Below are 24,181 nucleotides of genomic sequence, written 5' to 3'. Positions count from 1 at the left end.
GGCGTCTGTTAGTGGGGAGAGAATACTAGTCCCCCTAGATGTTGCAAGTTTTTGGTCTTGGTTTTTGTGTCTGCTAAAAGCTAACTACATTCTGCTCTGCTTGAGTAGTAGCTAATGCTTCTTTGCTTGGGTAGGATTAAGAATAAGTGTCCAGTGGTAAGAGTAAGTTCAAAAAGGCTAACCAGCCAAGTTTGAACCTCCAACTGTGCCCTAGGATGCCAAGAGTGTGCAAAGCTGTCATCAAGGCAAAGGGTGGCTAGTTTAAAGAACCTCAAATATAAAATCTATTTTGATTTGTTTAACACTTTCTATGGTTACTACATGATTCCATATGTGGTTTTTCAGAGTTTATGTTTTCACGATTATCCTACAAATGTAGGAAATAGTAAAAATAAAGAAAAACCGAGAAACTTTTCACTATTACTGTACGTGGATAAGACCAAGGACATCCGCATTTATGATCAGCTTTTGTTTCGCTAATCCAGCTCGGGGTAGGGCGCTTTCTGAGCAGTGTCTTACTCATTTCTCCCTGGCGTATGACAGCAAAGGACAAGGGTTTCCAACAAGTCAATTCGTCAAATTTCTTCCCTGCTAGAGCTGCCCCGGTCAACTTTAAGTGCTGTTATTGTGAAGTGGAAATGTCTAGGAGCAACAACGGCTCAGCCATGAAGTGGTAGGCCACACAAGCTCACAGAACGGTACCGCAGAGTGCTGAAGCAAGTAAAAATCCTCAGTCTTGGTTGCAATACTCACTACAGAGATTCAAACTGCCTCTCGAAGCAACGTCAGCACAAGAACTGTTCGTCATTGAGTTTCATGAAATGGGTTTCTATGGCTGAGCAGCTGCACACAGGCCTAAAATCACCATGCGCAATGCCAAGTGTCGGCTGGAGTGGTGTATGACAATGCCACAACCTCAAACAGTCACACTCCAAATTCCACTATGGCCAAGACCAAAGAGCTGTCAAAGGACACCAGAAACAAAAGTGTAGACCTGCACCAGGCTGGGAAGACTGAATCTGCAATAGGTAAGCAGCTTGGTTTGAAGAAATCAACTGTGGGAGAAATTATTTGGAAATGGAAGACATACAAGACCACTGATAATCTCCCTCGATCTGGGGCTCCACGCAAGAGCTCACCCCGTGGGGTCAAAATTATCACTAGAACGGTGAGCAAAAATCCCAGAACCACATGGGGGGACCTAGTGAATGACCTGCAGAGAGCTGGGACCAAAGTAACAAAGCCTACCATCAATAACACACTATGCCATCAGGGACTCAAATCCTGCAGTGCTAGACGTGTCCCCCTGCTTACGCCAGTACATGTCCAGGCCCGTCTGAAGTTTACTAGAGAGCATTTGGATGATCTAGAAGAAGATTGGGAGAATGTCATATGGTCAGATGAAACCAAAATATAACATTTTGGTAAAAACTCAACTCGTCGTGTTTGGAGGACAAAGAATGCTGAGTTGCATCCAAAGAACACCATACCTACTGTGAAGCATGGGGGTGGAAACATCATGCTTTGGGGCTGTTTTTCTGCAAAGGGACCAGGACGACTGATCAGTGTAAAGGAAAGAATGAATGGGGCCATGTATCAGCAAGGGCATTGAAGATGAAACGTGGCTGGGTCTTTCAGCATGACAATGATCCCAAACACACCGCCCGGGCAACGAAGGAGTGGCTTCGTAAGAAGCATTTCAAGGTCCTGGAGTGGTCCAGATCTCAACCCCATAGAAAATCTTTGGAGGGTGTTGAAAGTCCGTGTTGCCCAGCAACAGCCCCAAAACATCACTGCTCTAGAAGAGATCTGCATGGAGTAATGGGCCAAAATACCAGCAACAGTGTGTGAAAACCTTGTGAAGACTTACAGAAAATGTTTGACCTCTGTCTTTGCCAACAAAGGGTATATAACAAAGTATTGAGATAAACTTTTGTTATTGACCAAATACTTATTTTCCACCATAATTTGCAAATAAATTTATTAAAAATGAAAAAATGTGATTTTCTGGATTTTTTTTCTCATTTTGTCTGTCATAGTTGAAGTGTACCTATGATGAAAATTGCAGGCCTCTCATCTTTTTAAGTGGGAGAACTTGCACAATTGGTGGCTGACTAACTACTTTTTTGCCCCACTGTATGTCCCTCATAGTATGTTATACAGAGTGAAATGGAACGTACAGTTATTAATATAACTACTGTTCCCTGAAGAAGGGAATGAGGTATTACATGTTTTGGCTCCGCCTAGTCAGAATTAAGGAAATTAATATGAACCCCGGTATTATAGGCAGGAAGGCGGGGCAGGAAGGCGGGGCTTCACCATCCATTGGACCGTTGGGCGTGATTTTAAGTTTTCAGGTGAATACGATTGGTCGTTGACTCCCCATAGTGTCACGAACCGGCTCAAAGCCCGTAACTAAAGGGAGACAACGTGGAGATAAGGAGTAACAAAACATATATTTAATAAAGTAAACTAAGTACAATATACAATGGTGTGTGTAATCAGTAATCAGTAGTGTAAGTGAGTGTTTTGCATGCATGAATGTGATAATGCAGGGTGTTGAAAGGTGCCAAAGCAGACAACCAGAAGGCCTCCAAGATACACAACATCTGTAGAGGTGTCTGCATGGAGAGAGTCTCCTCCATGAATGGGGAAGTGGTGTATTTATCCTGGGAGACACCGGGCCCAGGTGTGTCTGCATGGAGAGAGTCTCCTCCATGAATGGGGAAGTGGTGTATTTATCCTGGGAGACACCGGGCCCAGGTGTGTCTGCATGGAGAGAGTTTCCTCCATGAATGAGGAAGTGGTGTATTTATCCTGGGAGACACCGGGCCCAGGTGTGTCTGCATGGAGAGTCTCTTCCATGAATTGGGAAGTGGTGTATTTATCCTGGGAGACACCGGGCCCAGGTGTGTCTGCATGGAGAGAGTCTCCTCCATGAATGGGGAAGTGGTGTATTTATCCTGGGAGACACCGGGCCCAGGTGTGTCTGCATGGAGAGAGTTTCCTCCATGAATGAGGAAGTGGTGTATTTATCCTGGGAGACACCGGGCCCAGGTGTGTCTGCATGGAGAGAGTCTCTTCCATGAATTGGGAAGTGGTGTATTTATCCTGGGAGACACCGGGCCCAGGTGTGTCTGCATGGAGAGAGTCTCCTCCATGAATGGGGAAGTGGTGTATTTATCCTGGGAGACACCGGGCCCAGGTGTGTCTGCATGGAGAGAGTCTCTTCCATGAATTGGGAAGTGGTGTATTTATCCTGGGAGACACCGGGCCCAGGTGTGTCTGCATGGAGAGAGTCTCTTCCATGAATTGGGAAGTGGTGTATTTATCCTGGGAGACACCGGGCCCAGGTGTGTCTGCATGGAGAGAGTCTCTTCCATGAATGGGGAAGTGGGGTATTTATCCTGGGAGACACCGGGCCCAGGTGTTTCCCATGTAGCTGACGACCCTCCCAACTCCGCCCACCGGCATCCTTATAAGGAAACAAGAACAAAGAGAGAATAGTAGTTATATTCATAGCTGTACGTTTTAGCAGAGTGAAAGTACAAACGCTTCCCACGTTCAAACATACACACACAAGAGACACCCACATGAAAGCACGCCTCCAAAACACACATCTCGTTCTAGGTCGCATTTCCTGAAGAAGATCATTGAAACCATTCAGCCCTCCTTTAATTACAGATTGTGCACCAATATTACATTTTAAATTCCTGTTTTATTCAATTAAGTGCTATTTAATATGTACCACATGGAGAATTCAATAAATAATTTTTATTTTCAATGAAGATGCAAAAGATGCAAAATTTCTGCATTTTGACATGTCCCTCCGTGCACCCTTTGACTTCTAGGAAGATTTTAACCCACCTAACCCCCAACATTTCTCAGTTTTCACCATCATAGTTATTTTGTTGCTTTGAGAAAGTAATTTTAAGGCCAACCCTGTTACGTGAATTGAAAAATGTAACATCTAATAGTCAAATCACAGTGTAAAAGCCGGTGAGCTGCTTCTATGCCATTTTCTGTTGTTTTGAGCGGGTGGAGAATAACAAGTCAACCCTGTTACTCATAGACAGACAGGCTAGAAATTGTTTTTGTGAAGCTTCAATTGCCCCTCCCTGTTGCGTACAACAAGCTTCCATTTCCCCCGTCATGAAGGGATTTATGGCTGATTTAAGATGAAAACGTCAACCCTGTTACGGTCAACCCTGTTACGGTCAAACCTGTTACTTTATTTGGAACTTAATAGGGATTTACTATAGTCACTTTTTATTTAACCTTGAGATTGGAAAATTAGTTTTTAATTGAGTTGGAAATGTCCTATTTATGATGTAAAAAGTATGTGAAATCATGCGTTTTTTTTACCAAGATACATTTCTCAAAGGACACCGAATTTGTGGAACGACCCAAATACTAATGACATTTTTCCCAGTAACGACAGATGGAAACGTCATTGCCTTCTGAACATACGGAAAGCATATCGTGGCTATTGTTCCCCATGCTGTGTTTGCTGTAAAAGCATTGCAAGTAGGACGTTCATCCATGCAACACCAAAATCAATTCCTCTCGAATTACCTTCCAATATCGACAACCTTTCTGTGCTCTGAGCAGATGCAGCAATGGTAATTTGTATATGTGTTTTTGTTTTTTGCACGCCACAAGATTGAGTGAGGACTTGGAAAGATACGTGTTTATCTTAGGACAGGACACCTGTCCTAATATGGACCCCGTACAGAGAGAGGCACAGTTTATGGCTTGATGAGTAGCAAGGTCAGAGTATTCTCATAGCCACTCTTCTTTGTCTAATGCTGGTATAAACACTGAGTCAGCACTGACAGTTGACATAATCTCTATTACTAAACATGATTTATTGTTTTTTTTTTGAAAACTGAAAACCTATTGGGTCTTCCGTTCTACCACTTTTGTTGTTTTGCCCTCGTGGCGTTTTATCATTATGCATTTTTGATTCTTTCCACTTAGGCAGCGTAATGCATCTCCCTAGCACTTTAAGGTTTATAAAATACTATAAATGTCTTGGCTAATGTGTTTCTCTGGGTTTGCGGTTCTCTGGGATAATGTCTCAAAGGGCAGAGGATATTGTCTGGACAGAGATGAAAGCGCCATAGAATGTGAGGCTTTCAGCAAGAGAACATACCACATGGCTCTAAAAGCATTGTCAGAGGCTCGTGCCCTCCTAGAATCAATATTTGAAATGTAAGGTTATCCACTATTCAGGAAATTAGTTCTGCTCAATTTCTGGGATCCTTGTAAGCTGTAGTCAATGTCGAGAAAGTTTTGTAATTGAATAGTGACATATAAATTGCAGCTTGGCTTTCAAAGATTTAATGTCAATTTGAGAATTGGACAAGGACCAAATCAATCACTCGTGCACAGCAGATTCATATGTATATTGTGCATATGAAGATTTTGACATATGTATTATATCCATCTGTTATTTTACCAGGTAAATTGACTGAGAACACGTTCTCATTTGCAGCAACGACCTGGGGAATAGTTACAGGGGAGAGGAGGGGGATTAATGAGCCAATTGTAAACTGGGGATTATTAGGTGACTGATGGTTTGAGGGCCAGATTGGGAATTTAGCCTCCCCTACGCTTACGATAAGTGCCATGGGATCTTTAATGACCTGAGAGTCAGGACACCCGTTTTAACGTCCCATCCGAAAGACGGCACCCTACACTGCCCTGGGGATTTGGGATATTTTGTTTTAGACCAGAGGAAAGAGTGCCTCCTACTGGCCCTCCAACACCACTTCCAGCAGCATCTAGTCTCCCATCCAGGAACTGACCAGGACAAACCCTGGAGATTATATAGTCTTGAGCTGGGATTTTTAATGAATGATTTTAACATTTCATTGTAGCGTGTCGTTATAACATTCCATTTACAACAGGATGTGTGTGTCTTGATGGATTCAGACTTTAGCAGGTAATAAAATAATATATACTTAAAATTCTTTTTGGGGGAATGTAGACCAAAGTAAACTGTGTTGTCATTTTTATTACTACTGACAGTTGAGATACAGCATCTCTCAGTTTCAAAGAAGTATTGTGAAAGACATTGATTATTATCAACAACATCCCCATATTCATAATACATGTTGCAAACAAAACAAATCTCCAATGAATCAATGAAATGAATTTGGACCTAACGTCGCCAGCTACGCTATTTAATTGTGTAATTCGTTTTTATAGAAAATGTCACATTAGAGCTATATTCAGTTACTGCTGCTCTTAAGAGAGCCTCTCGTGAATGTATAAATTCTATGTCGTAAAACGATAAGACAAACCTTCAATATAAAGTATATGCAGGGCTCATTGGTATTTCCCTTGTCATATTCTTGAGGAAATTAGTATGATTGGTTACTGAACGAAAGCAGGGGTGTTGGCGATATTGTCACCAAGTGATCCAGGAACAGCGGATTTATAACCCACTACTAGGGCTGTTTAGCGGGGTACAACCATAGAGATACAATATAACCTGATCTAACCTGATCTAACTGTGTTTAGCGGGGTACAACCATAGAGATACAATATAATACATAACCTGATCTAACTGTGTTTAGTGGGGTACAACCATAGAGATACAATATAACCTGATCTAACTGTGTTTAGCGGGGTACAACCATAGACATTTACATTACATTTAAGTCATTTAGCAGACGCTCTTATCCAGAGCGACTTACAAATTGGTGCATTCACCTTATGACATCCAGTGGAGCAGCCACTTTACAATAGTGCATCTAAAACAATATAATACAGAACCTGATCTAACTGTGTTTAGCGGGGTACAACCATAGAGATACAATATAACCTGATCTAACCTCATCTAACTGTGTTTAGCGGGGTACAACCATAGAGATACAATATAATACATAACCTGATCTAACTTTATATATGTGTTCCAAATCATGACATTTGCTTGTCAAAATGATTACTTCAAGGACGCAAGAAACTCGAAGGGTTAAGGTTAGGCATTAAACCCTATGTGGTTAAGGTCAGGGTATTGGTTAAGGTTAGGCATTAAACCCTATGTGGTTAAGGTCAGGTATTGGTTAAGGTTAGGCATTAAACCCTATGTGGTTAAGGTCAGGGTATTGGTTAAGGTTAGGCATTAAACCCTATGTGGTTAAGGTCAGGGTATTGGTTAAGGTTAGGCATTAAACCCTATGTGGTTAAGGTCAGGGTATTGGTTAAGGTTAGGCATTAAACCCTATGTGGTTAAGGTCAGGGTATTGGTTAAGGTTAGGCATTAAACCCTATGTGGTTAAGGTCAGGGTATTGTTAAGGTTAGGCATTAAACCCTATGTGGTTAAGGTCAGGGTATTGGTTAAGGTTAGGCATTAAACCCTATGTGGTTAAGGTCAGGGTATTGGTTAAGGTTAGGCATTAAACCCTATGTGGTTAAGGTCAGGGTATTGGTTAAGGTTAGGCATTAAACCCTATGTGGTTAAGGTCAGGGTATTGGTTAAGGTTAGGCATTAAACCCTATGTGGTTAAGGTCAGGGTATTGGTTAAGGTTAGGCATTAGCTCCTATGTGGTTAAGGTCAGGGTATTGGTTAGGGTTAGGCATTAAACCCTATGTGGTTAAGGTCAGGGTATTGGTTAAGGTTAGGCATTAAATCCCTATGTGGTTAAGGTCAGGGCATTGGTTAGGGCTAGTTTGTTGGTCGAGTGAGAAGGTGAGAGAAGCAATGGAGAGCAAACCAAAATGTGACTGTGGGCCTTGTCCTAAGCAGAACGTTGGGTGAACAGACCCAGAACGTTGGGCGAATAGACCATAATTTTAAACTTGCCCACCAACTTGTACTATCAAATAGAAACATGCTATGCTTGCGAGCCGGCTCTCGGCCGAGAGACGACAGCAGAAGATACAGGCTGAACTGTAAGTCAACAGACAGTGGTGGTGGTACCCAGCCGAATCCGACAGACAGTGGTGGTGGTACCCAGCCGAATCCGACAGACAGTGGTGGTGGTACCCAGTCGAATCCGACAGACAGTGGTGGTGGTACCCAGCCGAATCTGACAGAGAGGGGTGGGGGTACCCAGCCGAATCCAACAGAGAGGGGTGGGGGTACCCAGCCGAAGATACAGGCTGAACTGTAAGTCCAACAGAGAGGGGTGGGGGTACCCAGCCGAATCCAACAGAGAGTGGTGGGGGTACCCAGCCGAATCCGACAGACAGTGGTGGTGGTACCCAGCCGAATCCGACAGACAGTGGTGGTGGTACCCAGCCGAATCTGACAGAGAGGGGTGGGGGTACCCAGCCGAATCCAACAGAGAGGGGTGGGGGTACCCAGCCGAATCCAACAGAGAGGGGTGGGGGTACCCAGCCGAATCCAACAGAGAGTGGTGGGGGTACCCAGCCGAATCCGACAGACAGTGGTGGTGGTACCCAGCCGAATCCGACAGACAGTGGTGGTGGTACCCAGCCGAATCTGACAGAGAGGGGTGGGGGTACCCAGCCGAATCCAACAGACAGTGGTGGTGGTACCCAGCCGAATCCGACAGAGAGTGGTGAGGGTACCCAGCCAAAGAGCAGTGGGATGCTGGCATGCGAGTGTCAGCAAACGGAGATGCTGCGAGTTCTCATCAAATCAAATTTATTTATATAGCCGTTCATACATCAGCTGATATCTCAAAGTGCTGTACAGAAACCCAGCCTAAAACCCCAAACAGCAAGCAATGCAGGTGTAAAACCTCTTACACAGTCGGTTTTATAGTTTAAACTGCAAATGTAATATTTTTTACTGATATTACGGTTGTCTGGTTCAAATCTGCAAAGTAGTTCAAATGCTGTCAGTTCCACACAAACTTTAGGTCACTTTGTGTGCTAAATGTGAAATGTTTTTTTTGCAATTGGAAGTAATAGATGTACATTTCGATTGGGAAATGCGTAATAGTTGTGTTTATTTATTTTTTATGATTGGGTCCTACTGGCTTATTACTGTATGTCCGAGTTCATGGACTGCTTTTCGATGAAGTTGAGGTCAGAGCTCTGTGCAGGCCAGTCAAGTTCTTCCACAACAATCCCGACAAACCATTTCTGTATGGACATTGCTTTGTGCACGGGGGCATTATCATGCTAAAACAGGAAGTGCCTTCCCCTAACTGTTGCCACAAAGCTTGAAACACAGAATTGTTTAGAATGTTATTGTATCCCGTAGCGTGTAGATTTCCCTTCACTGGAACTATTAAGTTCTCCAGAGAACATGGTTCCACTGCTCCAGAGTCCAATGGCGCCGAGCTTTACACCAATCCAGCCGACACTTGTTATTGCGCATGGTGATCTTAGGCTTGTGTGCGGCTGCTCAGCCATGGAATCCCATTTCATGAAGTTCCCTACGACCAGTTCTTGTGCCGACTCTGTAGTGAGTGTTGCAACCGAGGACAGACGATTTTTACGCGCTTCAGCACTCGGCAGTCCCATTCTGTGAGCTTGTGTGACCTACCATTTCACGGCTGAGCCGTTGTTGCTCCTAGACTTTTCCACTTCAGAACAACAGCACTTACAATTGACCTGGTGCGGCTCTAGCAGGGCAGACATTTTACGAACTGACTTGTTGGAAAGGTGGCATCCTATGACGGTGCTATGTTGTAAGTCACTGAGCTCTTCAGTACGGGCCGTTCTACTGCCAATGTTTGTCTATGGAGATTGCATGGCGTTGTGTTTGATTTTTTTATACACCTTTCAGCAATTTAAAGGCGTGTCCACATACTTAAGCCATGTAGTGTACTCGCCACTGCTCTTAACTCAGAAACAAGTGTGGAATAATGCAGAAGGCAATCACATTGTGTAGCTACATCACATAACTTTTCCCCACCCTCTGGTGGACATAGGAAAAAGAGATGTTGTATAATAAATGTCACTCTAGGTATGGTGAACAATACATTACGTTTTGGTAACCTCTCTGCACTTTCCAAAACGGGATGCAAGGTGTGAGCGATAAATAATCCTCGTCCACCTGGCTGTAGTCTCTCCAGTAAGGCCATAGTTCAGTCCCCCTCCTGCCAAGTGGCTGCCTTGTCAGCATTCCTCCAGGGCCATCATGGTCACATGCTGACACATTGAGGAGCAATCTCCCTGATTAAGAGGCACGCTATATGACAGTAACAATGGGGAAATTCATCAGACAACCTCTGACTGAGGAAAAAATCTAACTCCATGCAAAGTTTTTCCAATCGGCATATACACTGAGTGTACAAAACATTAAGAACACCTGCTCTTTCCATGACATAGACTGACCAGGTGAAAGCTATGATCCCTTATTGATGTCATGTGTTAAATCCACTTCAATCAGTGTAGATGAAGGGGAGGAGACAGGTTAACAAGGATTTCTAAGCATTGAGACATAGATTGTGTATGTTTGCCATTCAGAGGGTGAATGGACAAGACAAAATATTTAAGTGCCTTTGAACGGGGTATGGTAGTAGGTGCCAGGCGTACCAATGTCAACAACTGCAACACTGCTGGGGTTTGACTCAACAGTTTCCCGTGTGTATCAAGAATGGTCCATCATCCAATGGATATCCAGCCAACTTGACACAACTGTGGGAAGCATTGCAGTCAAAATGGGCCAGCATCCCTATTGAATGCTTTCGACACCTTGTAGAGTCCATGCACCGATCAATTGAGGCTGTTCTGAGGGTAAAAGGGGGTGTACAACTCAATATTAATCTACAGTAAATTCTTAACAGACTGTAAGCAAATAGTGCACTTGTCTTTTATACTGATAACAAGTTCAAACAGGTGCCATTAATACAGGTAACGAGTGGAGGACAGAGGAGCGAATGGAGGACAAAGAAGGTCTGTGAGAGCCAGAAATCTTTCTTGTTTGTAGGTGACCAAATACTTATTTCCCACCATCATTTGCAAATAAATTCATTAAAATCCTACAATGTGATTTTCTGGATTTTTTTCTCTCATTGTGTCTGTCATAGTTGAAGTGTACCTATGATGAAAATTACAGTCCTCTCTCATCTTTTTAAGTGGGAGAACTTGCACAATTGGTGGCTGACTAAATACTTTTTTGCCCCACTGTATATCATTATACTTCCATTCATTTGTATGGGTTACCTTCAGACGAGTCCTGTGACACTTGTGGGAGTCAAAACATTGTGTTCGTAAGTGTTTGCCTCTTTCCACAGTGAGTCATATCAGTTTGTAGCCCAAACGGTTTGGACTCTACAAACAGAAGTTGGCACATCAGCCTTACTGACATCCCGTGGGGCTTGTGGGGGGGAGCAAAAGGAGAGCACCATCGTGTTTGTGAGAGTCTCATCTTTCCATAGTTTGTAGGCAAAACCATCCGGATGCAACAGAGGTCTTCTTGAGAAGATTTTTGGGATGATTTATTTCACCTTTATTTAACCAGGTAGGCTAGTTGAGAACAAGTTCCATTTACACCTGCGACCTGGCGGTCTCATGTTCAGACAAACACCGCTGTAGCTCGGCCACCTTCCACCGCAGATGCAGAAGGCCGACATCGGCGGATGGGTGGATTGAGACACAGCCCATACAGTGACCCCAGCCACGAGTCTGACTCAAGGCCATCACAAGTTCAGGATGAAGGTAAGGATACAGCTTATCAATTTCATCAAATTAATATTTATTTATCATGATATTCGAAAACAAATTGTTTCACATAAGTAACAAATAAGTAACTGTAGGCTAATAACGAATCAAATAACTTGACAAGGCATTGAGACAAGTTAAAAATGTCTGTTGCAGAGTGACTAGCAGAGATCCAGTGCCAGTGCAACCCAGGTGGAGTCAACTCATGCCAGTGCAACCCAGGTGGAGTCAACTCATGCCAGTGCCACCCAGGTGGAGTCAACTCATGCCAGTGCCACCCAGGGGGAGTCAACTCATGCCAGTGCCACCCAGGGGGAGTCAACTCATGCCAGTGCCACCCAGGTGGAGTCAACTCATGCCAGTGCCACCCAGGTGGAGTCAACTCATGCCAGTGCCACCCAGGTGGAGTCAACTCATGCCAGTGCCACCCAGGTGGAGTCAACTCATGCCAGTGCCACCCAGGTGGAGTCAACTCATGCCAGTGCCACCCAGGTGGAGTCAACTCATGCCAGTGCCACCCAGGTGGAGTCAACTCATGCCAGTGCCACCCAGGTGGAGTCAACTCATGCCAGTGCCACCCAGGTGGAGTCAACTCATGCCAGTGCCACCCAGGGGGAGTCAACTCATGCCAGTGCCACCCAGGGTGAGTCAACTCATGCCAGTGCCACCCAGGGGGAGTCAACTCATGCCAGTGCCACCCAGGTGGAGTCAACTCATGCCAGTGCCACCCAGGTGGAGTCAACTCATGCCAGTGCCACCCAGGTGGAGTCAACTCATGCCAGTGCCACCCAGGTGGAGTCAACTCATGCCAGTGCCACCCAGGGGGAGTCAACTCATGCCAGTGCCACATCAAGTAGGGAGCCAAGGGTGCTGACTGACACGGTCCTGAAAAAAACAAGATGACATCAATAACTCCATCCTCGAAAGGAACAATAAATTGAATGTGATTTGCATTCCATTAAATAACACAAAGGATTTGCTAAAGAAACTGGTCACATGTGAAAATCAAATGTTCTCTTGGATGAATAAATTATCTAAACTACAATCAAGTGTGCACTTTTTAATTAATTCATTACTTTACAGAATTAAATTATATGCTAAATGGACTTGCGGCCAATGCATTGGGAGGTGGGAGAGGTCGTAGGGTCATCAGGTCTGTCCTACTATAGCGGGATGCCATGTTTTGGAGCACACTGCAAGTCATTACGATATGGCAAGCCTTTTTCAGGTCGATATTGCAATGTGCCACCATCAGAAGACAAGCACATTCACAGATGGATTTGTCACGGTAGTCATCAGTCAGGGTTTTAGCGGATAACCTCTGTCTTCTACAAAAATAAACAATTGTGACAATTCAAGTTGCTTTACCAATGGCAAATACATTTCAAATGTGTAGGCAACACTCACCAATAAGCCATCGCCAAGAGCTCCAACCTGCAGGCGAAGGCCAACATTGCTGTTCGGCAGAATTAAGTTGTGTGTTCCACCTGGCCACCACATTCAGCAGCATCACATTTCTCCTGCATATTAAGTGATTGGACTACCTGACATGATGACTCCTTGCTGTCCCCAGTCCACCTGGCCATGCTGCTGCTCCAGTTTCAACTTCCACCTGACTGTGCTGCTGCTCCAGTTTCAACTGTTCTGCCTTATTATTATTCGACCATGCTGGTCATTTATGAACATTTGAACATCTTGGCCATGTTCTGTTATAATCTCCACCCGGCACAGCCAGAAGAGGACTGGCCACCCCACATAGCCTGGTTCCTCTCTAGGTTTCTTCCTAGGTTTTGGCCTTTCTAGGGAGTTTTTCCTAGCCACCGTGCTTCTACACCTGCATTGCTTGCTGTTTGGGGTTTTAGGCTGGGTTTCTGTACAGCACTTTGAGATATCAGCTGATGTACGAAGGGCTATATAAATAAATTTGATTTGATTTGATTGGAAGCCTAGTTGAACTCATTTTGGGATCGTGATTTTATGGCGATGTGGTAGACGTCTATTGCTCTGATCGTATTTGGGAACCCATTGATGGCACAGAAACCCATCTTGACTTCCACTTGTTGTGCGATGGAGAAATTGGATGCAACTATTGATTTTGCTGGTGATTGCATCCAAAACAGTATCAATCGGCTCATCAAGGGTTGTGCTACAAATACAAGGAAACCATTTAAATTATTAATTTCACAATTTAACTCATTTTCAACATATATTTATTCCCATTCTACCTTATTCCACCACTTGGCACTGTGCGTAGGCCTATGGTTATGGCTGTGCTGTAAAATGTACATTTACGCACACTCATATTTTATAAATCTCACATTCTGCATGGAAATGAACCAACGCATGGTTTACGCACAGATTTCTGCCTTTCTGATAAATGAGGTCCCAGATATGTCTCGCTTACTAGCTGACTGATTTTAATGAGGATTTGTTTTTATTTTGTCACTTACTCTTCAGCCTTAATATGAACTCATGCAGAATTAAGCATTTCTTGTAGTAAAAGGCTACACCAAATGTAGGCTAGATTTTTGACTCGGGACAGGAGTTCTCATCATGTTGAGAGAATTGTGAATGAGCAGTTCATAACTATCTGTAGAGGTGCCATCTTTATCAGCATCATACAAGCTGATAGTAGCCCAGGCTATTTCACCATAACATATGCATCCAAGCCAAACTGAAATCTTGTTTTCACAGCTTTCTATTTCCTTATAACTGGTCAAACTGAATGTTTGGAAATTTTGCAAAAAATGTTTACCTTTTTAGGTCTTTGCTCTATGAAAGAAGCAAAAAAAGGAAAACGTTGCAATGTCAGCTAGATTGAAGCAACCATTCTATTGATTTCTGACATTATTCTGCTGTGCAAGTGTGTATTTAGTCTTTTAGGGCAACATATAGGCCTTTATGAAGCTGCATGTATCGAATTATAGACATGTTGAGAAAAAAGTAGTCTACTGAAATGTCAGAAATTATAAAACAGAAACGTATCTAAATCAGGCAACAAAACCCCTTCAAATCCTTCCCGCAGTCTGACTAGCATACAGCGCATTTTCTATATTAGCGGGTTAGTCGGGTGCAGACCACAGATTTTCACTTAATCATGTACAGTTGCGGGCGGATACGGGCGGGTTATTAGCAATTGCATGCAGGCACCAGTGAACAAACATCTGACCTGAGCACCACTAGTGGTTACTAAAATCTGATTTTAAACCTAACCCTAACCACACTGCTAACCCAAATTGGTTGTAGCCAATTTTGACTTTGCAGCCAGCCTATTATTTCCTGGGATGCGCATTTAAAACCCTGGATTTATTTTAAAGCAAGCTTGTCCCTTTTCAGTGCAAATCTGTTTGTCCTCTCTCTCTGAAGAAGAAGCAGTGTATTAATCTGACTACAAAAGGAAAATGGAGTTATCATTTGTTGATGTAGGAAGATTAATTATTGGCTCATTTTCTAACTTTGTCTAAACCATAGGTGGAGTTTGTACTCCAGCCACAGTCAGGTCGTCCTCCAGCCACAGTCAGGTCGTCCTCCAGCCACAGTCAGGTCGTCCTCCAGCCACAGTCAGGTCGTCCTCCAGCCACAGTCAGGTCGTCCTCCAGCCACAGTCAGGTCGTCCTCCAGCCACAGTCAGGTCGTCCTCCAGCCACAGTCAGGTCGTCCTCCAGCCACAGTCAGGTCGTCCTCCAGCCACAGTCAGGTTGTCCTCCAGCCACAGTCAGGTTGTCCTCCAGCCACAGTCAAAGTGAAAAACATTCCAGGGAGGCAGTAATGATTAATTTAGCTACCTGATACCGGACTTCATGGAGCAGCGCTTGGTTAGCGATTTGTTTGCAATTGAGATGAGTTACGAGCAGTGTGAATGCCAGGAGCTACTACCCACTAATGACACCGTGAGAGATGTGGATCTAGTTTTTCTTCATAATTATTGTTGGTAAAGTATGCAGTGTGACAAATGCATTAATCCTATAGTTAGAGAGTAATCACACTGCGTCTACCGGTCTCCAGTCTCCTCCTGAATGTACCACAGCAACACTATGCAAGCCGGTTGATGTCTAGAAATCCTTTTTTAGGGGTTTTCACAATTATTGAGACACATGAGAGAGAGAGCAGGGCGGACTGCCGAAGCCGTGTTCTTTCATTATTATGGGACATAAAACAGTGATGCAATCTGAAGTGGACTGCCGAGTTGCACACCAATTCTGTGAAATAAAATGTCCATTAGTGTCTTTACATGATCTGTAGCTATATTGAATCAAATGAAACGTCTTGCATTTTAAAATAGGTTTAGCTGAGAAAAATGGAAGACACTGAAAAAAAAATGGTCCAGGTGGAGTATGGTCTATCATTAAAAGTCGTTACATGTACCTGTGTAGTAACCTAGTAACCCTGTAAATTACTACATTAACAAATTAACACATCGTTCATATATTCTTCCTGTGTGTCTACCTGGTTAATGCATATCCAACAGTAACAGCTCCCATTGCTGACCATTGAAGATACAACCAGTGTATCTATTTTCCTCCAATCCAAACCACTTATTTACACAGTCTGTTTAAGTTAATGGAACTTTGTAACCTATGGCCACCCGTTAGTCTTGAAGTTGCCATTGGTCAGTTGCACTGACATTGAACAGTTCTCTGTGTCATAACAAAAAGTTTTCCATGTAAGAAGCTGTGCGTTGTTGCATATGACATCACATGTGTCTCGTTTCAGGAAACTAGGCGTATGTCCTACGTCATTACTTTACAGGAGAGGCATTTGAATACAATTCGTTTTTAAAAATCAAAATATGTTTGTTTTTTTGTTGCAGAAATGCCTTCTGGAACGTGTGAATTTTCATGTGTTTTAATATCAAACTTGTATTCCATCAGTAAATAGGAATAAAATTGTTAAAATTACAAGCCTAGTTGGTTTAGCCACGGAAAAAGTCAGGAACCTTCCCGCTAGTCATGATTGGCTGATAATGGATGGGCTGGACATGCCGGGAGATGAGTTTTGATTGGTCTCCCATGTAGCATGCTTCTGTCGTGAGCTGCTGAGTATGTGTTGAATGTCCTTTCTACCATGCCGTTTTTGAAAGATTTAACGTTAGCCGTCGCGAACTACAAAAGTTTTGCTACTTTTCTCAACAACGTAGATGCCCTGAATCTAGCAGGCGCTATCGGCAGATCAGTTGGGAAAAGTGATGGGCTACTTTCTGCACACGCCACGGTCCATGTGAACCGGAGTGACTTGGCACAACGCTGGCCAAACAAGATGTAGCTGCTAATAAAACAGAGGTAGACGGTTTCAGTCAGTCGGGAAGCGTTCATCCATGTATACGGGTAAGAGTCTAGCTACATTTCCAGATATTATATGTTTCTAATTTAGTCAGAAAGTCGTTTTCATTGTAAATTAAAGTATACTGTTCCGCTAGGTAGCGAACGTTAACTTGCTGGCTCGCTAGCTAACGTTACGTGTATGAGCTGTGTAGTAATGTTATTCTCAGAAATCCACTTGCATTACCAGTTATAGCCTAATGTTAGCTAGCGAACATTGAACCTAGTTTGTTATCTCTTTAACTACCTGCAAATTCATTCTACAGCGATGACAATGTTTGTATTGGTAGTAGTATGAGTTGGGATTATGCCGGTTCATTGTTTGTATTGGTAGTAGTATGAGTTGGGATTATGCTGGTTCATTGTTTGTATTGGTAGTAGTATGAGTTGGGATTATGCTGGTTCATTGTTTTGTATTGGTAGTAGTATGAGTTGGGATTATGCCGGTTCATTGTTTGTATTGGTAGTAGTATGAGTTGGGATTATGCTGGTTCATTGTTTGTATTGGTAGTAGTATGAGTTGGGATTATGCTGGTTCATTGTTTGTATTGGTAGTAGTATGAGTTGGGATTATGCTGGTTCATTGTTTTGTATTGGTAGTAGTATGAGTTGGGATTATGCCGGTTCATTGTTTGTATTGGTAGTAGTATGAGTTGGGATTATGCCGGTTCATTGTTTGGCTAGCTAACTATATGCCTAAACAAAATACTGATTATATGACCCATCAAGTTAGCCAGGTGTGTCTGGGGGTGATTACAGTCATCTATTGTATTTCATGAAAATGTGTACATGTCTGGACAGTAGTGATCCAACCACTTATCTAGATCTATCTGGGCTTGGTTATAGCATTTCCTTCACATGACCCATCAATTTAGACCAGTGTGGCAGGTACTGTGTACGTCATCTCATAATTATGAAATATTTTCATCTGGACACTTTCTGTTTTTGATATTGCTGTTATGCAAGAAACAATTTCACTGTAGCGTTTACACCTTCTGTATCATATGCATGTGACAAATACATTTAGATTTTATTACATTTAGTGTGTGTTTACGAGAGACTGTAATGTGAAGAACATGACCTGCACCAAAGTCAGATTTGGATATAGGCCAAGGACTAGATAAACGTTTATTTTTACCTGGAGGTTTCCCTTATTGAAATCTTTGGTTGTTTACTAAACTACTCACTATGTTCAGTACATAGCCTCACGTGAATCCTTAAAGAGATGGGTGGGGCTAAAGCTTAAGAGGGTGTGAACGATGCTGAATGGGTGAAGACAAAGAAGAGCTCTCCAGTAGGTCTACCAAAACTTTTGAGGGCCATTACAAAGCTATAAGTCTATCATCTTTCAAAGCAGAATTCCTTTCCCATTGTTCCTCAACTGCAGTGTATGATACACAATTTTCTAGCTCTAGGTCTATACTTTTATCCACTGTAAAAAAGGAAACTTTGTAAAAATGTTGCTACATGAGACGGAATCGAGGCGGTCGGTCACATATATATGAATGTAAAACAGTGATGTTTTGGGATGCATCATTATGTTTTGAGATGTTACTTTATCTGACTGTTGATGGTTGGCATCTCTGGACTGTTCAACTGTACCACACTGTACACCAGCCATGTGTCTGAGGAACCCAGTGGGCCCCCTCCGCCAAAAAGCCCATTTAGAAGGCCGAAGGGGTCAACGAAAGCTGCCAATATGTAGGTAAGTCAGATTTGGCAGGGATTGCAAACTATTATGGGCTAAAAAGGGATACAAAGCCGTGAGCAGCTCAGTGACGCAAGCCTACCAGAAGAGCTAAATGCCTGTTATGCATGCTTCGGGGAAAACAACACTGACGCATGCATGAGAACACCACCTGTTCTGGACGACTGTGTGATCACGCTCTCCGTATTCAATGTGAGCAAGACCTTTAACCTGTTGCTTCTACTCGGGACGCTTGCGTCCCAACTAGAGCTCTGGAAATGCAAATGCGCTACGCTAAATGCTAATAGTATTAGTTAAAACTCAAAAGTTAATTAAAATACACATGCAGGGTATCGAATTAAAGCTACACTCGTTGTGAATCCAGGCAACAAGTCAGATTTTTAAAATGCTTTTCGGCGAAAGCATGAGAAGCTATTATCTGATAGCATGTAACACCCAAAAAGACCCACAGGGGACGTAAACAAAATAATTAGCATTTCGGCGTTACACAAACCGCACAATAAAATAGAAAACATTCATTACCTTTCACCATCTTCTTTGTTGGCACTCCTAGATGTCCCATAAACACTATTTGGGTCTTTATTTCGATTAAATCGGTCCATATAAAGCCTAGATATCGTTATATGTAGACTGTGTGATAAACGAAAAAAACATTGTTTCAAAACGTAACGTCATTTTTAAAATTCAAAAAGTCGATGATAAACTTTCACAAAACACTTCGAAATACGTTTGTAATGCAACTTTAGGTATTAGTAAACGTTAATAAGCGATAAAATTCATCAGGAGGCGATGTAAAGATCATTAGCTGTCCGTCTGGGAAAATGTCCGGCTAGAAACTCAACGAAAATATCCGGTCCTAGACCATAGGAGATACGGTGCCCTGCATGTGTTTGACCAAGAAAAAACTCGAAGGGAAATGACAAGACTCTAGACACCGTGTGGAAGCTGTAGGTACTGCAACCTCAGTCAATTAATTGTGGTTCACCTTTATCAATGGGTTCAAGTAGCGCATGGATATATTTTCCCATTTTCAGTGATCAGTTTTTCCTGTGCTTTTCGATGTAAATGCCGTTCTGGTAAAGCCACAGCAGTGATTTAACCAGTTTTATAAACGTCTGAGTGTTTTCTATCCACACAGACTAAGCAAATGCATATACTATATTCCTGGCATGAGTAGCAGGGCGCTGAAATGTTGCGCGATTTTTAACAGAATGTTCAAAAAAGTAGAGGGTCGACTTAAGAGGTTAAACAGGTCAACATTCACAAGGCTGCGGGGCCAGATGGATTACCAGGACGTGTACTTAAAGCATGCATGGACCAACTGGCAAGTGTCTTCACTGACATTTTCAACCTCTCCCTGACCGAGTCTCTAATACCTACATGTTTCAAGCAGACATCCGTAGTCACTGTGCCCAAGAAAGCGAAGGTAATCTGCTGAAATGACTTCTTTCCCGTAGCACTCACGTGGGTTGCGATGAAGTGCTTTGAAAGGCTGGTCATTGCTCAAATCAATACCATCATCCCGGAAACACTAGACTAACTCCAATTCGCATACCACCCCAACAGATCCACAGATGATGCAATCTCAATTGCACACCACACTGCCCTTTCCCACCTGGACAAAAGGAACCCCTATGTGAGAATGCTGTTCATCAACTACAGCTCAGCGTTCAACAACATAGTGCCCACAAAGCTCACCACTAAGCTAAGGACCCAGGAAATAAACATTTCCCTCTGCAACTGGATCCTGGACTTCCTGACAAGCCGCCCCCAGGTGGTAAGGGTAGGCAACAACACATCTACCACGCTGATCCTCAAGACTGGGGGCGCCCCCACGGGCCAAGCTTCCTGCCATACTGGACCTATATACTAGACGGTGTCAGAGGAAGGACCCAAAAATTGTCAAAGACTCCAGTCACCCAAGTCGTAGACGGTTCTCTCTGCTACCGCACGGCAAGCGGTCCCAGAGCGCCAAGTCTTGGTCAAAGAGGTTTCCAAAACAGCTTCTACCCCCAAGCCATAAGACTCCTAAACATCTAATCAAATGGCTTCCCAGACTATTGCATTGCCCCCCCATTTACGCTGCAGCTACTCTGTTATTATCAATGCATAGTCACTTTAATTAACTCTACCTACATGCACATTTGACCTTAACTTCTCATGACTCTCAAACCCGCATGCGGGAGCGTAACGTAGCCTCAAACTAATTAGCATAACGCAGCGGACATAAATCTTCCTAGAAAATCTTCCTATTCATGAAAATCACAAATGAAATATATTGAGACACAGCTTAGCCTTTTGTTAATCACACTGTCATCTCAGATTTTCAAAATATGCTTTACAGCCAACGCTAGACAAGCATTTGTGTAAGTTTATCATGGCATAATGCTATGGCTAGGCTCTGCTACCAGCAGGCAACATTTTCACGAAAATAAGAAAAGCAATCAAATTAAATAATTTACCTTTGAAGAACTTCGGATGTTTTCACTCAGGAGACACCCAGTTAGATAGCAAATGTTCCTTTTTTCCAAAAATATTATTTTTGTAGGCGAAATAGCTCCGTTTGTTCTTCACTTTTGGCTGAGAAATCGACCGGAAAATGCAGTAACTACAACACCGAACTTTTTTCCAAATTAGCTCCATAATATCGACATGGCAAACGTTATTTAGAATCAATCCTCAAGGGGTTTTTCTCATATCTATTCGATAAAATATCCGTCGGGACAATTGGTTTCTCATAAGCGATTGGAAAAATGGCTACTTGTGTACTTTACGCAAGATTTTCTGCGGGAGCCGTCATGTGACCACTTGCTAAATGTGGTCCCTTACGGCTATTCTTCAACATAAATGCGTAAAAAGACGTCACAATGCTGTAGACACTTGGGGAATACGTAGAAAACGTAAGCTCATTCGTAGTCATTGGCATGAGGCGGTTTCAAAAAATGCGGCACTTCCTGATTGGATTTTTATCTGGGTTTCGCCTGTAACATCAGTTCTGTTGCACTCACAGACAATATCTTTGCAGTTTTGGAAACGTCAGAGTGTTTTCTATCCAAAGCTGTCAATTATATGCATAGTCGATCATCTTTGTGACAAAATAACTTGTTTAAAACGGGAACGTTTTTTATCCAAAAATGAAAATACTGCCCCTTGAGTCGCAACAGGTTCTTGACTAACCGCACATTGACTCTATACCAGTACCCCCTGTATAAAGCCTCCACATTGACTCTGTACCAGTACCCCCTGTATAAAGCCTCCACATTGACTCTGTACCAGTACCCCCTGTATATAGCCTCCACATTGACTCTGTACCAGTACCCCCTGTATAAAGCCTCCACATTGACTCTGTACCAGTACCCCCTGTATAAAGCCTCCACATTGACTCTGTACCGGTACCCTCTGTATAAAGCCTCCACATTGACTCTGTACCAGTACCCCCTGTATAAAGCCTCCACATTGACTCTGTACCAGTACCCCCTGTATAAAGCCTCCACATTGACTCTGTACCAGTACCCCCTGTATATAGCCTCCACATTGACTCTGTACCGGTACCCCCTGTATATAGCCTCCACATTGACTCTGTACCGGTACCCCCTGTATATATCCTCCACATTGACTCTGTACCGTAACACCCTGTATATAGCCTCCACATTGACTCTGTACCGTAACACCCTGTATATAGCCTCCACATTGACTCTGTACCATAACACCCTGTATAAAGCCTCTCTATTATTTTACTGCTGCCATTTAATTATTTGTTACTTTTATTTGTTTTTGTATTTCTATTTTTCTTAAAACTGCATTGTTAAGGGCTTGTAAGTCATCGTTTCACTGTAAAGTCTACACATGTTGTATTTGGCGCATGTGACAAATACAATTTTATTTGATTTAAAGACAAGTACACTGAATATAGACTACCAAACACCAATTTAGACCCAATCTTCAAAGTAAGTTACTAGATAAAACATTTATTTCAGTCTGTGCCTCATAGCCATGTTGCTCTTCCTAATGACCTCAGCAAAATAAAAAAGAACAACAAAACACCAAAAAAGTAGGAGCTGAGAGCAGCAGTCCGTAAAACAGAATGCCTTCACTCTCCAGAGAGTTTCTCAGTGGAGGTGAGCAGCTGCATTAAAAATCTATTGGCCAAAACTTCTGCTGTCTCAGAATAGTTTTGTTTCTCACCTACAGCGGCGTCAAGGGAATGGAGGATTTAATGTTTTAACATCATTGATTTCTTGCCAATGTTTTTTGGGGAAAAAAACATCATGGTACTTACCATATATTGAGCTTGAGGTCTGTTTTCCAATAAGGAGTTTTATCAACAGGAGGAGGTGCAGACCTAACCAATGTCCGATTCAATTCAAATTTAACTGAATTGGTGAAAGATTTAACTGGCATTCAATCAAACCTGTACTACCGGTCAAACAGGAGCTGAACTGCAGAGTCATTTTATAGTTCAGTATGTATGACTTTCACCTTTACATGCAAATGCAGCCTTTTTCTTAAATAATATACATTTGTGGTTTACAGAAAAGGGAACTAACAAATGAGTCACTGACAACCGAACCGGAAGGGGTTTCAAACGGTTTCTGAAAGACACCCATGGGGATGTCCACTGGATGTTGGCAAAGCAACTACACTAAACCAAAATATAAACGCAACATGTAAAGTGTTGGTCCCATGAGCTGAAATAAAATATCCCAGAAACGTTCCATACACTCAAAATGCTTATTTCTCTCAAAATGTGTGCACAAATTTGTTTACATCCCTGTTAGTGAGTATTTCTCCTTTGTCAAGATAACCCATTCACCTGACAGGTTTGGGATACCAAGAAGCTGATTAATCAGCATGGACATTACACAGGTGCACCTTGTGCTGAGGACAATAAAAGGCCACTCTAAAATTTGTCACAACACAATGCCACTGATGTCTCTAGTTTTAAGGGATTGTACAATCGGCATGTGGACTGCAAGAACTTCCACCAGAGCTGTTGCCAGAGAAATGTTCATTTCTCTACCATAAGCCACCTCCAACATTGTTTTAGAGAATTTGGCAGTACGTCCAACCGGCCTCACAACCTCAGACCTCGTCTATGGCGTCATATAGACGTTGTGAACAGATTGCCCAATAGTGGCGGTGAGGTTATGGTATGGGCAGGCATAAGCTACAGACAACAAACACAATTGCATTTTATCAATGGCAATTTGAATGCACAGAGATACAGTGATGAGATCCTGAGGCACATTGTCATGCCATCCATCCGCTGATATCAACTCATGTTTCAGTACGGTAATGCACGGCCCCATGTCGCAAGGATCTGTACACAATTCCTGGAAGCTGAAAATGTCCCAGTTCTTCCATGGTCTGCATACTCACCAGATAGGTTACCCATTGAGCATGTTCGGGATGCTCTGGATCAACATGTAAAAGACCTAAAAGACACCCACCATGGATACCCACGAGAATTGCCTTTAGAAAAGACAAACTAATATAAACGCCCCACAAGAGTTACACAGAATACAGATCAAACTAAACAGAGGAGAAGACCAGATTCAGGT

At 42.9% G+C, this 24,181-nt stretch overlaps 1 protein-coding gene and 1 long non-coding RNA gene across 2 annotated transcripts; both read right to left on the bottom strand.

Annotated features, from left to right (window-relative positions):
- Positions 1-2,444: 2,444 nt before the first annotated feature.
- Positions 2,445-23,117, bottom strand: LOC135561923 (uncharacterized). The gene is made up of 2 exons (XR_010459804.1): positions 22,900-23,117; positions 2,445-3,475 (listed from the first exon to the last, which is right to left on the bottom strand). It is a non-coding gene; the product is annotated as an uncharacterized LOC135561923 (long non-coding RNA).
- Positions 11,624-18,831, bottom strand: LOC115146692 (foot protein 1 variant 2-like). The gene is made up of 2 exons (XM_065004356.1): positions 13,002-18,831; positions 11,624-12,479 (listed from the first exon to the last, which is right to left on the bottom strand). The coding sequence occupies exons 1-2, from the start codon at positions 13,102-13,104 to the stop codon at positions 11,629-11,631; spliced, it is 954 nt and encodes a 317-aa protein (XP_064860428.1). The 5' UTR covers positions 13,105-18,831; the 3' UTR covers positions 11,624-11,628.
- Positions 23,118-24,181: the final 1,064 nt, after the last annotated feature.

The sequence above is a fragment of the Oncorhynchus nerka genome, linkage group LG18 (genome assembly GCF_034236695.1).
Source record: "Oncorhynchus nerka isolate Pitt River linkage group LG18, Oner_Uvic_2.0, whole genome shotgun sequence".
NCBI lineage: Eukaryota > Metazoa > Chordata > Actinopteri > Salmoniformes > Salmonidae > Oncorhynchus > Oncorhynchus nerka.
Note: the sequence above shows the minus strand (reverse complement) of the source record. Positions and strands in the feature narration are given on the sequence as shown.